General features: G+C 35.0%; 1 protein-coding gene across 9 annotated transcripts in view; it reads left to right on the forward strand.

Annotated features, from left to right (window-relative positions):
• TANC2 (tetratricopeptide repeat, ankyrin repeat and coiled-coil containing 2) overlaps window positions 1-16952 on the forward strand; it is a 376540-nt gene that overhangs the window by 231939 nt on the left and 127649 nt on the right. For all 9 annotated transcript variants that reach the window (XM_036899778.2, XM_057501594.1, XM_057501595.1 and 6 more), the window contains 2 exons: window positions 4623-4771; window positions 11418-11604. In XM_036899778.2, the coding sequence (XP_036755673.1) occupies window positions 4623-4771; window positions 11418-11604 (336 nt within the window). The remainder of the gene's footprint in view (window positions 1-4622; window positions 4772-11417; window positions 11605-16952) is intronic.

Below are 16952 nucleotides of genomic sequence, written 5' to 3' on the forward strand. Positions count from 1 at the left end.
CCACAAGCTGTGAATTTAAATAGTTTTAATCAGCATAATGTATGAATGCTGTATGATTTATTTTGTGTATAGTAGTTTCACAGTGATTATTTTCCAACAACCTACCAGCCATACTGTTTTGTTTATAATACTCCAAATTCATCATTATTAAAGAAGTCACAGTAGAATTCCACTCAAGGAAGGTACTATTTTTGCTTAGGGACATACCTTATTTGGGCTTGTTTGATTATGAAGATGATACCCTCTTCTTGTCGTCTGGATGGTTATGGATAAGACCAAAAGATAGGTAAAATGTGTGGTTTGAGGATTTAAGAGGACTTTTGAGAGTTTCGAGCAAATACCCTGGATGGAGGGGAGGTGTAGGGCATGAAGCCCAGCAGCATGGTGAGAGATTAGAAAGGATGACAGTATAACCTAGGTGTTGTGACTTTAAGTTCTAAATCTAGATTGCCTGAATTAGCTACTTATTACCATTTGAATTTTGCTAGTATGCTTCATTTTCCTTATTCATAAAATGGGAATGAGAGTGCCTACTTCATAGGACAATTGTGATACTTAAATGAGTTACTATGTTTAAAATACTTAGTACCTGGCATATAGTTTATCCCCATATGTGCTAGCTGTACTAAAATTAATAAAAGATAACCTGTGCAAAATCTGAGCTGTATCATATTTTTAGTTTTATTTAAATTGCTCTGTGCCTTGATATAATCCCCCATTACTACGTAACCTAAATGAAGTCCTGCCCATGTAGTACAATAAGACTAAGGTCCACTGAAGACTGAAAAGATTATTAGAATCTAGCATTACAGAAAACAGACCCCACAGTCAGGAAGAAAACAGCCCAAAGACTAAAAATTCATCATAAGCCAGAAATTGAAATAATTCTAAGAATCCTCAGAAATAACAGTTGGACACTTGTTTTCCTACTGTGTTGTGAGTTCTATCTTGTTTGAGAAATTTTAAAAGATAATGTGATTCTGTTTCAGACTTTCTCAACCTCAACTATTTCTCAGTTATATAAGGCAATAGTTTCTCAACTATTGATTTAGCTAGTTTAATATATAGAAGGGGAAGACAATAATTTATTAATTTGAATATAGCAGTTCCCTTTTTATTTTATCAAGGAATAAGAAGCTTTCCATCATTCTTGGGGTGGGGGAAACTATGTAAATCTAAATGTTTGTAATATAAAAATAAACATACTGATTATCTTATTTCAGTTCTGTGGCAGAGAGATCTATTTTTGTTACCTCTTGGAAAAAAAGTAGGGAAGGTAATAGAGAGCCTGTTTTTCTACTCTGACATAAATTCAATGAGAATTCTTCATAGATTTTCCACAGATGGAACACTTGAGTTCAATAGTGTTATATGAAAATACATATATAGTCCCTTCCTCTGACCCCCCAATTTTCACTGTATTAAAGAAGTTAAAATAAATGTTAAACTGAATAAAGACAATGTAAATCTTACTTTCTTGCCATCTTCAGTGGTTTAATGTGTGATACTGATAGTCAAAAAAATTAAGAAGCTATTGTGTTTTGGCATCAATCCCAGACACTATAGCTAATGCTTGCTATGCTGAAAGGACATATCTGACTCAAAAAAAAAGATTTTTATAATGTCCTATAGGATCTGTGCTACTTGTTACAAGGTTAGACTAAATGCATCTGAATGTAAAACAAAACCCCAAAAAAATGTTGACAGTGAATCAAGCTAATATAAACAGATAGTTTAGATAAGTTATTTCTGCATCACATATATTTTAGAATATCATCTTGAGTACCCAGGATCCTTTTTTATGGGATTCCTGTAGGTTCTCTTTTGAAATAAATTTATCTTGATGATGAGTCTGGAGAAAAACTATACTTACTTTGTTTAGCATTCCTCTGTGAAAAGATATGAAAAAATAACTCCTGTAGTTGATAGCAGCTGAAAAATAGGCTAAATAGAGAACCAAAAAACTAATTGTATGACAAAGATGTAACAGTGTGGAACTAGAGGATTAAAATAAATGCCAGAGATCAGGACTTTAGGGATTTGAATTTCAGGGCAGAAATGAGCCTGAATGAGGTTTTCTTTTTTGAGTGATAAAAATATTCTGAAACTAGAGAGTGGTGATGGTTGTATAACTTTATGAATATATTAAAAGCCACTAAATTGTATACTTTAAGGGAAAAGAGTTTAGGATATGTAAATTACATATTAATTTTGAAAAAGTGACCTTGTCTGTGGGGGATGTCATAGCTCAGGCCCATTTAGCATGCATAGGAACCCAGCCAGGGTGAGTATAGCATCTGTGTGCATGGTAGCAATGAGCAGCTATGAAATTTGTTACATGTAGGGCACTAGATTAAATAAGTAAGGCTAATGAGAGCCATATTTCTCACTGTTGGAAACTAGAGTAACAACTTTGGAAAAAACTAGAATTAACCCTATGGTATTAAATTGGAATTGGAGCATCACTGTAAACTTTTGGGTTGTGGTTTTATGTATGGCTTTACAAGTAAAAATGAATATAAAGGTATGTGTATACATACAGATGTGTGTGTGTGTGTGTGTGTGTGTGTGTGTGTGTGTGTGACTATATTGCCTAACTGTCCACTAAGTGGATGTGGAGGACAGTGTCATCCAACAGCAATGAGCGTACCTGATATTCTAAATACCTCTCTCCACTAAAAGGAGCCAGGGCTTCTTTGAATACAGTACAGATTCCAGGCCTAGAGCAGGGAAAGTACAAGATGAATCTGGAATATCTTAACACCAGGATGCAAAGAAATGCTCAGAAGATGACAGTGATATCAAAAGTTTACAGGAGCCAAATTGAAAATGCTTACCCTGGCCAAATCTGGGACCATTTGAGCAACAATGTAAATAATGATAGTAACATATTATGGCACAATGAATAAAATCAGAATATTTGAATTCAGATAGGTGGTAAATGTTAGGTAGATGAAGAGAAACTCAACTGTGGAAAGAGGAATGGATTTAGAAAAATCATCATTCAGCAATCATGAGAGTAATTCAGTCAAGAAGCACTAACGGATATTAAAAAATAGTGGGCAAAAGTTTGTTGAGAAATTCGAACTGATACTTGTACAACAATGTTCATAATATCATTATTCATAGTATCCAATAAGTGGGAACAACTCAAGTGTCCAACATCAGATGAACAGATAAATGTGATATACACACAGTAGAATATTGTTCAGTCATAAAAAGGAGTGAAATTCTGATACATGTTCCGACATGGTTGAACCATGAAAACATTAAACAAAGTGAGATAAGCTGGACAAAAAAGGACAAATATTTGTATGACTCCACTTTTATAAAGTACCTAGAATAGGTTAATTCACAGAGATGGAAACTGGAATAAAGGTTACTAGGGACTAGGCTAGTAAGAGGGGAAGATGGGTAGTTATTTAATAGGTACAGAGCCTCTTTGAGGGATGATATGAAAGTTCTAGAAGTGGACAGTGGCCATGGTTGCACAACCATTGTGAATGTACTTAATGTCACTGAATTGTACACTTGAAAATGGCTAAAATGACAAATTTTGCTATGTATATTTCATTAAAAATTTTATTTAAAGTTTTGTTGAGGAATGGGATATTTATATAGTTTCAAAGTACACTCAACCCCAACCCCTCCCACAAAATACTTAATTACATTTACAAAGAGAGAAAGTATAATGTTAGGGTAGAAAAATCTGTCAGACACTACCATAGCCAAGTGATCAGAGTTAACACAGTATTAACTGTGATACTGTGATATTCCTGCCAAAAATGCATGACCTGAATTGAATCATGAGGTATAACATGAGATAAGTTCAAATTGAGGGACATTGTACAGAATAACTGGCCTTTAATCTTCAAAAGTGTCAAGGTCATCAAGGTTAAAAAAAGACTGAAGAACTGTTCCAGATTAAAAGAGATAAAGAAGAACTCAGAATGAAATGCATTGCATAATCCTGAATTGGATCCTTTTGCTAGAAAAGACATTACTAAGACAAATGTCAAAACTTAAATGAGGTCTGTGGATGAGATCATCAAAATGTACAATGTTAGTTTCCTGGTGCTGTGGTTATGTAAGAGAATGTCCTTGTTTATAGGAAATATATATGATCTGGGGATGATGGGCTATCATGTCTGTACTTTCAAATGCTTAAGGAAAAAAATGTACTTTGTACTTCTGAAACTTTTTATAAATCTAAGCTGATTTCAAAATTTAAAAAGAACACTTACACAAACTGTAAGGTAAAAAAATAAAATAAAAGAACCTGAATGAAGGTGGTGCTCGTGGCCAGAAACTAGATCTCAAGACTGGAGCTATACTGGAAGGCTAGATGCCAAAGAAATTAGGAATTTATATTCAATAAGTTATAAAAACATTCTCATACTCAAATGTTTCATGTAGATAAATTGAGGATAATCTGAGTAGACTGTATATCAATTATAATATGTAAAAATTAGAAAATCAGCTTCTAGACAGGGACCTTGCAGTTTTGGATGTAGAATGTAGAAACAAAGGGAATGACCAAATTGAATGTAAAAATAGTTGTAGGACTGGGCATTTTTATTTTGAAAGATTTATGTCTATCAATGCCTTCCTGTTATATATAGGTGATGCTGAACAGGAACTTGGTCCCCCTCCGTCTGTAGATGAGGCAGCAAACACACTCATGACTCGTCTGGGTTTCCTGCTTGGAGAGAAGGTCACAGAAGTTCAGCCAGGTGACCAATACAACATGGAAATACAGGATGAAAATCAGGTAAACTGCTTACTATCAACTTTGTGAAACATGGGAAGAATCAGCCTATTTATACATAGAAAGGAAAAATGTTGCAAGGGATGTATGTGTGTATGTTCGGAGAATAATCCTAATTGTTGAATGCTTTTTGGGACCTGGCTACATAACTTAATTTTCCATAATTGCTATATTTCTTCAGTTTATAAAACATCTTTTAATTTCACTCTTGGGTTTTAAAAGCCACTTTAAGGTTTTGACTCACTTATTGAATGAATGAGGAAATAGATAAGTAAATAAGTCAACAAACAAAATTGGCATATATATGAGCACAGTACCATTGAAAGACCATTGTTTTTAGGTGCGTGTATTTGCTGAGCCATAGAACAGGTCTCAACTTCAAAAGACTGTAATTACTGTGACCATAGTAAACAAATTGATTACAAAATGGTAAGTTAGAAAATGATAGGTGAAAGATAACTTAGAAAATCCCCCAAATATTTAGATATTAATGTACTTCTAAATAGCCTTTGAATCAAAGAAGAAATCACAAGAAATTAGAAAATATTTTAAATTAAAATAATAAAATATAATAATACTCACAGTATAAAAAGATGTGCTCAGAAAAGAAATTTTAGTTTTAAATATATATATTAGAAAAGTAGAAAATCTGAAAAATTAACTATTTAAATATTCATTTCAGCTAAAAATACCAGCAATTTGGAAAAAAACATTATTTCATAGATTTTTTTTTTCCTTCTGGCTGTTTCCAATTTTTTCAGTTTAAATGTAGCAAAAGAAGTACTAGACTCAGATTCATTTGTGTGGTCTTAATCTTTTAAACAAATGTCCTGTAGTGAATTATTTCATTCAGAAGATGACAGTGAATTTCAACTTGCATTTTCTTAATAAATATTAATGAAGATTCTATGTCATGTGTTAGTCTTGTTATAAAACAATAAAGCATACAGGGATTATTTGAATATATTTATTCATCATGTGGATAATATTCAGGTGTTTCAGAGCTCTCTCCTCAGACTTCTTTATTCTTTAAATCCTCACTTCTTAAATTAGGTTCTTGATTTTGCTGGGCCCTCTGTATCACCTGGGCAGTTTTTATAAAATTCATATGCCCAGAGATTCTAATCATGTTGAAATGGCTCCATTCTTATTTCTTTAAATATTATTTTAACTCCTGAATTATTTCTAGCCCTGCCTTTCCCCTTAACTCCAGATCTGTATGTCCAGCTGCCTATCCTACCATTTCTATCTATGTGTCCAAGATACATTTCAAACTTAACATGTCAAAATTGAACCCTTACATTTTTTCCCAGAATCTGCTCTGTCTTCAGTATTTACTAAGTAGGTAGTTATCACCTACATGCTTAGGGCAAGAACATTGGAGCCATTCTTGACTTTTCCCTGTCATACTCCACTTTCACTCTTTTAGCAAATCATGTAGGCTTTGTCTTCAAAAATGTATGCTAAATCTGATTCATTCTCATTACTTCTACTGCTACATCTAAGTCCAAGTCACTGTCATCTCTTGCCTGGGCTACTGCAATAGCTACTAGAATATAAGGTTAGAAGGCCTGGAACTTTTGCTTATTCTATTTAGTGCCATATCCTCTGTACCTAAAACAGTGTCTACCACTGGTAGGTGCTCAGTAAATATTTACTGTATGAATAAATGCACTCCTAGTAGGTCTCTGCTTCCATTCTTGCCCCTCTGTATTCTACTCACACAATAACCAGAATGGTCCTTGTAAAATGTGAATCTGATCGTTTCACTTCTCTACTTTCAATTTTCCACCATATTCCCATCACATTTCGAACTAAATCTAAAATCTTTTCCATAGCCAGAAAAGCACTATCTGATTTGACCCCCTTGCCTCTTTTCCTGCATCTACCCCTCTGCCTTTCACCTACAGCTTTCAGCAGCACTGGCCTTCCTGTCATTGCTCGAACACATAAAACAATCATTTATACTGGAATGCTCTTCCCACATAGCTCACTTCCTCACGTCATTCAGTGCTCTTCTGGAATGTTATCTCCACAGAGAGGACTTCCTTAATCACTCTATGCAATAGCACCTGCCCATCACTATATCCCCTTATCCTGCTACTTTATCAGTAATTTTTTACATTACATGATTAGTTGTGGGGTTCTTTGTGTCTCATAGAAGAATTTAAGCTCATGATGGCAGAGATTATTTTTTGTATCAATTTACATTGTAACCATGTCAGTGTGCTCTATGCTCTGTGAATAAAAAATGGGAATGATATATGTTGAGAGCTTTCTTAATATTGGTATAAAACATGTTTTACTTTTTATTTCTTGATATGTCAAGTTAAAATGTGACTGTTCTAATAATGTTCAGGTAACACGATGTTACAGTATATTTTCCAAGGACCCTGTTACTTCACATTTCTTTGTGTGCTAAAATTTATATTTGGTTGCTTTTGAGATGCTTCATGTCACAGCATGTCCCGTGAATTGTGAATAAAGTCACAAGTTTATGGAGTATGCCTTAACTTGTGTATTTACAGAGTGAAATAGTCCTAAAGTAAGTAAATGAGTAGTATCATTGATTTGATGTAATTAAAGTGATACAGTATAATAGAAAAGTCACTAAGCAAGAAAATTTGTATTCTGATTCCAACTCTGCCACCTACCATTTTATAAATTTGGACATGTCACTTAACCTCTCTGAGCTTTAGGTTTTCATAGGCGATAATAATTGACATTTATTAAATACTATGTGCTAATCATTATACTAATTGCTTTATTTGCACTATTTTAAGTTTCCTTACAACCCAAAGTTGTAGGGTCCATTTATATTCCAATTTTCAGATTAAAACAATGGAAACACATGGCCAGATAATGATGGAATAGTATTCAAGTCCAGGCAGTCTGCCTTTACAACCTATGTTCTTAACAGCTGCACTATACTGTCCAGTGTAATGTGAAACAATAACACCTGACAGGACTGTTGTGAGGATCAAGTTAAGCCATGAATATGAAAACACTTTATAAGCTGCAAATTTTCATATAAATAAAGGTATAAAATAATATGCAATATACTTAGTGTCTATGTGTGTATATATGTGTGTATATATTTATATGTGTGTATATATATGTATATATGTAGGAACTGTATGATTTGGGGAAAATGACTTCATAGTTTTCATATGTAGGAGAGCTTCATTTTCACATTTTCCTAAGTGGGGGAAATAATATTTATTATGCCTTATACTTGGTTGGTAAGGAGTAAATAAAATAATATATTTTTAAAAATTTTAACTGTAAAGCATTAAACAAATGTAAAATATTAGTAGTGAAGCTAAATAATAGCATTACTGAAATATAATATACCATTAAACTGTCTTGGAACCACAGAAGAAAGTGGCTACACTGATCACTAGTTTTGAATCACTACACTGAATTTCTAGTTTTAGGAAGATTATTAAGAACCAGGAGGTCATATTCATTTAGTGGCTTTCTTCTGAGATAAACAGAATACTAAGATAGATTGCTTTGTTTAGGAATACCTTATTGTAATGGTGTCCTCCGAATACTACTAGTAGTGGCAAAATCCAGCATAAGCAAGTCAGCATGTATCATTTTTCTGCAAAAGACAATGTATTGAAAGTGGTGTCCAACTGACCGCTGTATTTTCTTCCTTCAGTAGTTTTTGGGGTATTCAGAGGTACCTTATGAATTACAGAATTAGGTTCTTACCTTGTGTATTTATAGGACTTTTAAGAGCTCCAGACTAGGAGTTTTGGATCCTTCTGGAGGACACTAAGAACAATGGGAAAACCCCTTAAAGGTTTTGGAAGTGGAGTGACTTAATTAGAGTGTCCATTTTAGCCCACAGCATACAAAGTAGAGAATGTTGTCTTTCTGTGCGTGGAAGATACTTCTTTATCTCATTAACTAGCCTCTTTATATAAATATAAGCCCTGCCTTTTCATTCATAACCCATGAATAATTTTGTACTTTACAGCTTGATCTTTAAGTTTTGCTTTTAAAGCATATATTCTGTGATATTTACTTTATTTTGCAGAAAATAACTTGTAGTAAAAAATACTGTCATTTGGGCTTAATCTCCACATTTGCTGTGTCATGCATATAATACAGTTTCCATTCTCAAAGAACAGACTGAGAATCTTATCTAAAAATGGAAATGAGTTGCTATAGAAGTAATAATTCGTACCAAAATGAAGCTTTTTCCAATAAAGAATAACTATAGATATATCTAAGGTAAAAGATCCTAGTATAGTTCAGTTCGTCTACCCACATATTTCTTAAAATGTGAATGAGGAGGTTAAAAATTGCCATGCTGTATTTTAAGTGGGGAGGATTCTAATTCAGTAAGTCTTGTCAATTTTGTATGGGAGCTTGTTTGTTTTTACACTTCACAGGAGATTTTGCTGCATGCCCTGTTAAAAATCATGGCTCTGGTAGACCAGTCTCATTTTATAAAAATAGAGGTTACAAAGAAATTGAAATTCCTCTTTCCTCTGGAGAAAAATTACATAGTAGAAGAGATGGCATAGTTTGAGGGCTTATGTGTTATTAAGAAAAATCAGTTCCTAATATTGACATGATTGAAAAGATCTACCTGGTTCCAGGATTCTGAGAATGTCAGTTTGGTTGAGTTGCATGTATCTTTTATGACCCAGCTATAACATTTAAATTAAAACCAAAACTGGATTTAACACAGATGATTAAATACAGGGGATGGCATCTGGAAATCAAGAGCCTCAGTATTCTCATATCTAGTGAGTGAGCAACACGTTTTCCAGTCACGTTATTAAATGTAAATCTTCAATTTTAACAGAGAGTATATACGTAGATACTCTATATGTAAAGAAGTTGAAAGCCTTCTTTTACATTTAAAGATGTCAAATTTATCATGTGCTCCTTCAAGTAATTTTGCCACTGACCATTTACCATTTTAAAGAGGATACAATTTCACTAGTGTTTGAAAAATATATACTGTTATTCTGTATTTCAGTAACTTACCTGAGTAGAAAGGGATAAGAAAATTAAATTGTCATTAAATTAGTTAAGTCAGAATATATTACCACCAGTCTTTCGGGTAATTATTCCTTCCTCTCAAAAACTTTACCCCGGAAGATGACTGGTTAGCCAGAGACGGGTAAGATTCCTCAAGGGAGGAACAACCTAAGACAGGCACAGTCACAGGGGGGCCATCAGGTGAGAAATTGGGGATCAACAGAGGTGAGGCTTAGAACCTCACCCCCCCTGTTCTGAGAGAAATCTTCTGCATCCGTGGATGTTTTATTGCCCTGGTCTAGCTTGGATTAACACATAGTCTACAGGCACACACCTGATCATCTACATTTGCTCTCTTACAACACTAAACTATGTTTTCTACCTTTATCTTGTATCTACCTACCACTTCAGCATTTTATTAAAAATAATAATAATAAAGAGAGAAATGTGGTATCCACATATAAATCAAGTATAAAAACCAAATGAGTATTCATATTTGAACTGACTGTTTATAGTTCATAATGCATGAGCAAAACCGAAAGTTTCTGTGATGACTGCCCTTGTACTGTTCACTATGTAACTTATTCATTATGTAAGAATTTGTTCTACATGTAAGAACTTGTTTGTTATGCCTCAGAAGATTGGAGACTGACGAAAATTAGGCTTGGGGTGGATTAATGATTGTGCATTGAGCATTGACTCCCCTGTACAGAACTTTATTGTCGTTAACAACCATTTGATCAATAAATATGAGAGATGCCCTCACAAAAAAAAAAAAAAAAAAAGGACAGACTTCCAATGGTAAAATAAATAAGTAACCGGGATGTAATGTATAGCATAAGGAATATAGTCAAGATATTAACAGCTTGGTAGGGTGATAGCTGGAACCTAGAATTATGTATATAAATGTTCTACCACTGTGTTGTACACTTGAAACTAATGTAATGTAATACTGTGCGTCAACTACCCTTCAATAAAAAATAATTATTTAAAAAAAAAAAAAACTTTAAAAGGAGGTAACTTCAGGTCTAAGAATCATTTGGGATACAGGGTGATCTCAGTCTAAAACTAGTTCCTACAAGAAATTATTTAGTTTTGTATTAAATATTGTTTGATCTATTTTATTAGACAACCTTTTAGAATAAGGCATTTTCCTTGTATTCATTTATTGTCTTGGGGCAGCTACCTTTATATATATATAAAAAGTTATTTGCATTAAGAACCTTGTTTTTATTTCTCCTTGGCTATAGAGCTTTTTTTTTTCTATCCAAAGAAAATTACTAACAAGACAAAATTCCAAGCCTTTGAAAAAATGTTATTGGTTGGAAATACCAAGGACAACTTGTGCTTAATTAAAAATTACTCTATTAATTCATGGCAATGATAAAGAATATTTGTCACTGGGAATTTCTTAGGCAGAAAAACTGGTCATAGTCCTGCTTCTGTTAAAATTTATCAAGTTTCACCTTAGTTATAGAACACAAAATCTCTTATCCTGGAAAGCAAAAACAAATAGAACCTAATAGATGTAAAAGCTATGCATGTAGATTTTCTTTCTCATCTAAGCATATGTTTTACCATAAGACATATTTTACTTTAATAGCTGATCAGTTTATCTTACTTATTTTTCATTCCAACTTTTCAGACCTCAGCAATCACCCAACGGATAAGTCCCTGTTCTACCTTGACTAGTAGCACTGCCTCCCCACCAGCCAGTAGCCCCTGCTCCACTCTCCCACCAGTCAGTACAAATGCAACTGCCAAGGATTGCAGCTATGGAGCTGTCACTAGTCCAACCTCCACCCTTGAAAGCAGAGATAGTGGCATCATTGGTGAGTTGGTTTTTGTATCAATCATTTCATGTCTTTTCTCTTTAAAATAATTGCACAAGCTTATGGTTTACAAAATTTCTGCTTTTGAATTGTTGAGATTATATATACATATGTGTGTGTGTCTATATATACATATACAAACATGTGTCCTCTTTTTAATGATGCTGGAGAGAGAAAGCTAATGAAAATGAAATCTATCCCTCCCTGCTTAATCATTCCTTTAAAGATACTACCCAATAAAAAGAGTGGATCAAAAAACTTCTTTCTACTTCTTCCTATAATTCACAAAAATCATCTATCCACAGATGTGGTTCAAAAAAGTTCATCCCTCATTTATTAGTAGAGTTCCATGGAGGTTCTTAATTCTTTATATATTTATTGCCTATTGTATACTTGTTAAGGGGAGTTGGTCATAAGAAGATGAATTTCAAAAAGAAGTTTGGGAAATGAAGAATCTGAAGAAAATAAATAAAAAGAGAAGAAAACAGGACTGAGTGAGAATCTTAGCACACATTCAAATTGAGCAGAGAATTGGAGGTGGGAGAATGAGCCAGCAGATACCAAAACAGAAGTAGACAGATAAACAGAATAATTGGGGCAGTGAAATGTTACCAAGCCACTGGAAGATAAAAGTTTCAGGGAAGAGGTGAGAAGAGGCTGATCAACAAATGACAAAAGCTGGAAGAGGCTAGGAAAATGGGAGTGATTAGGAATAAATACAATAAAATATTTCTTCCTCATTTGACTTCCTTCTAAAAGCTATGAAATCAAAAATTTATTTGTTTAGATGGTATGGCAGATAGTAATGCCATGGCAACTCAGTATATCTGTTACTTAAGTTAGTATATGTCAACATGTGAATTGATACATTTTAAATAAATATTAATGTTTTTACATTTACAAAAAAATAAAAATATTTTTACAGCAAACTCGCAGGATACAAAGTCACACAGAACTGGTTGCATTTCAGTTCCCTAACAGTGAACAATCCAAAAAGAAACTTAAGAAAACAATTCTATTACAGTAGCATCAAAACCACAAAAAAATACTTAGAAATAAATGTAGCAGGATTCAAGATGGCAGCATGAGAGGTGAGACAGAGAACTCCTCCCATAACCACATATATTATGAAAATATAGTTAATAACTAATCCTAAAAGAGCAACAGGAAAAAAGGCTGAACCAGACTGCATACACCTGGAGAACAGAGCAGACCTCATGAAACAGGGTAACATACCAAAGCCTTGATCCAGAGGGACCCAAGCCCTTCCCTCACCCCAACTCACTGACAAGAGGAAGAGAATCAGAGCAGGGAGGGGGTGGAAGCCTAGGACTGCTGAACACCCAGCCCTGGAGATCTGCTATGGGAGCACAAACCATCGCATGGTGCTCTGGAGATTAGTGGTATTGGAAAGCTAAAACAGGCAGAATACTTGGGGAGACTGAGATTCCAGCTGTTTGTGGAGGGCAGGGATCCACATCTGTCTGCTCTGGGACAAAGGAAAGGCCAGTGGTCTGAGAGGCTTCATAGCAGCGAGAGGGCTGCTGAAGGGGCAAGGTTTGCATGGAGCTTGTTGCGCGGGAGAAGGGATAGGTGGACAAGTTTGCATGGGCGCACTCTGCCCAGCAGGTTGGGAACTTCCAGGAGCTTCAGATGCTCCATCCCCCTGGCTGGCTACACAGCTCAGAGGCTCCTCACTGTGATACGGAGCCTGCTGCACCTTCCTCCTGGCATGCCTGTATAGCTCACAAACTGGCAGTCCCTACCCTGGCATCAGGACAGCCAGAGGGAAGCCCCAAGTACTGCAGCTACAGGCACAAAGCACAGAGGCTTACACCTGTGTCCTGACCCACTGGTTCTGACAGTGGAGACAGGCAATGCAGCCAGGAAGCAGGAAACAGCTCTTTCCTCCCTCCAGGCACCAGCGCTGCTCCCCTGTGATCCCTGACATCACTCCAGGGACTGAGAAGCTCCAGAGACTAGAGCTTCTGGGCACTAGAGGGTGCCATATACAAATATGAAATGTCAAAGGAAACTGCTTCAAACAAAAATCTTGCAAACACCAGAAAAAGGGCCAAATTAAACTGAACTAACCAATCTTCCTGAAAGAGAGTTCAAAATAAAAATCATAAACATGCCCATGGAAGTACAGAAAAATATTCAAGAACTCGGACGAATTTAGGACAGAGATTCAATCATTAAGAAATTCCATATCTCAAATGAAACATACAATGAATAGAGGGATTTAAAAGCAGATTAGATGTAGTAGAAGAGATGGTAAATGGAAATTAGAGAAGAGGAATACAAACAACCTGAGGCATAGAGAAAAAAGGATCTCTAAGAATGAAAGAATATTGAGAGAACTGTGTAACCAATCCAACCAAAACAATATTCGCATTAGAGGAATTAGAAGAAGAAGAGAGAGAAAAAGGGATACAAAAAGTCCTTAAGGAGGTTATTGCTGAAAACTTCCCCAACCTGGGGGAAGGAGATATTTTCTTAGGCCATGGAGGTGCCCAGATCTCCCAACACAAGGGACCGAAGGAAGATAGCAACCAAGACATATAGTAATTAAAATGGCAATGAACAAGGATAAGGACAGACTTTTAAAAGCAGCTAGAAAGAGAAAAAAAATCACATACAAAAGAAAACCCATCAGGCTATCATCAGACTTCTCAACCAAAACCTTACAGACCAGAAGGCAGTAACATGATATATTTAATGCAATGAAACAGAGGGTCCTTGAACCAAGAATACTCTACTTGGCAAGGTTATCCTTTAAATATGAAGGAGGGATTAAACAGTTTACAGATAAGCAAAAGCTGAGAGAATTTACCTCCCTCAAACCACCTCTACAGTGCATTTTGGAGGGACTTCTATAGATAGAAGTATTGCTAAGACCAAACAGTTCTCACCAGGGAAAATAAAACCAGAGCAAAGTAAAACAATTAATTACTAAGCAGATGTAAAATCATATCAACTACCCCCAAAGTGAATCAAGGGGTAGACAAAGAGTACAGAATATGATACCTAATATATAAAGAATGGAAGAGGAAGAAAAAGGAGGAAAAAAAAAAAAAAAGAACCTTTAGGTTGTGTTTCTAATAGCATACAAGGTGAGTCAAATTAGACTCTTAGATAGTAAGGGAATTACCCTTGAACCTTTGGTAACCACGAATCTAAAGCCTGCAATGGCAATAAGTGCATACCTATTGATAATCACCCTAAGTGTAAATGGTCTGAATGCACCAATCAATAGACATAATAGAATCACTGAAAGGATAAAAAAAAAAAAGACCACTCTATATGCTGCCTACAAGGGACTCAATTCAAACCCAAAGACATACACAGACTGAAAGTAAAGGGATGGAAAAAGATATTTCATGCAACTAATAGGGAGAGAAAAGCAGGAGTTGCAGTACTTGTATCAGACAAAATAGACTTCAAAGCAAAGAATGTAACAAGAGACAAAGAAGGACATTACATAATGATAAAGGGGTCAGTCCAACAAGAGGATATAACTATTATAAATATCTATGCATCCAACACAGGATCACCTACATATGTGAAACAAATACTAACAGAATTAAAGGGGGAAATAGAATGCAATGCGTTCATTTTAGGAGACTTCAAAACACCATTCATTCCAATGAAAAGATCAAACAGACAGAAAATAAGTAAGGAGACAGAGGCATTGAAAAACACATTAGAACAGATGGACCTTACAGACATCTACAGAACTCTCCACCCAAAAGCAGCAGGATACACATTCTTCTCAAGTGCACATGGAATATTTTCAAGACTAGATCATATACTAGGCCACAAAAAAAGCCTCAGTAAATTTAAAAGATTCAAATTGTACTAACCAGCCTTCTGAGACCACAAAGGTAGGAAACTAGAAATAAATTACGCAAAGAAAATAAAAATGGCCACAAACACATGGAGGCTTAACAACATGCTCCTAAATAACCAATGGATCAATGACCAAGTAAAAACAGGGATCACGCAATATATGGAGACAAATGACAACAATAATTCAACACTGCAAAATCTGTGGGACGCAGCGAAAGGCTGTGCTAAGACGGAAGTATTGCAATACAGGCCTACATCAGGAAAGAAGATCAATCCCAAATGAACAGTCTAAACTCACAATTAGTGAAACTAGAAAAAGAAGACCAAATGAGGCCCCAAGTCAGTAGAAGGAGAGACATAATAAAGATTAGAGCAGAAATAAAATTGAGAAGAATAAAACAATAGAAAGAATCAATGAAAGCAGGGGCTGGTTCTTTGAGAAAATAAACAAAATAGACAAACCCCTAGCCAGACTTAATCAAGAAAAAAAGAGAGTCTACACACATAAACAGAATCAGAAATGAGAAAGGAAAAATCACAACAGACACCACAGAAATACAAAGAATTATGAGAGAATACAATGAAAAATTAAATGCTAACAAACTGGATAACCTAAAAGAAATGGACAACTTTCTAGAAAAATACAACATTCCAAGGTTGACCCAGAAAAAACAGAAAATCTGAATAGACCAATTACCAGCAACAAAATTGTATTGGTAATCAAAAAACTACCTAAGAACAAAACACCTGTACCAGATGGCTTCACTGCTGAATTTTATCAAATATTTACTGAAGACCTAATAGCCATCTACCTTAAAGTTTTCCAAAAAGTAGAAGAGGACAGAATACTTCCAAACTCATTCTACAAGGCCAGCATCACTCTAATACCAAAACCAGGCAAAGACACCACAAAAAAAGAAAATTACAGACCAATATCCCTGATGAACAGAGATGCAAAAGTATGCAACAAAATATTAGCAAACCAAATTCAAAAATGCATCAAGAGGATCATACACCATGACCAAATGGGATTCATCCCAGGGATGCAAGGATGGTACAACATTCAAAAATCCATCAACATCGTCCACCACATCAACAAAAAGAAGGACAAAAACCACATGATCATCTCCATAGATGCTGAAAAAGCATTCAAAAAAAATTCTACATCCATTCATGATAAAAACTCTCAACAAAATGGGTATAGAGGGCAAGTACCTCAACACAATAAAGGCCATATATGAAAAACCCACAGCCAACATCATACTTAACAGCAAGAAACTGAAAGCTTTTCCTTTAAGATTGGGAACAAGACAAAGGAGGTCCACTTTCCCCACTTTTATTCAACATAGTACTGGAGGTCCTTGCCATGGCAATCAGTCAACACATAGAAATAAAAGACATCCAGATTGGTAAAGAAGAAGTTAAACTGTTACTGTTTGTAGATGACTTGATATTGTTCATAAAAAACCCTAAAGAATCCACTCCAAAACTACTAG

Source organism: Manis pentadactyla, chromosome 4 (assembly GCF_030020395.1).
Source record: "Manis pentadactyla isolate mManPen7 chromosome 4, mManPen7.hap1, whole genome shotgun sequence".
In the NCBI taxonomy this organism is placed as follows: domain Eukaryota; kingdom Metazoa; phylum Chordata; class Mammalia; order Pholidota; family Manidae; genus Manis; species Manis pentadactyla.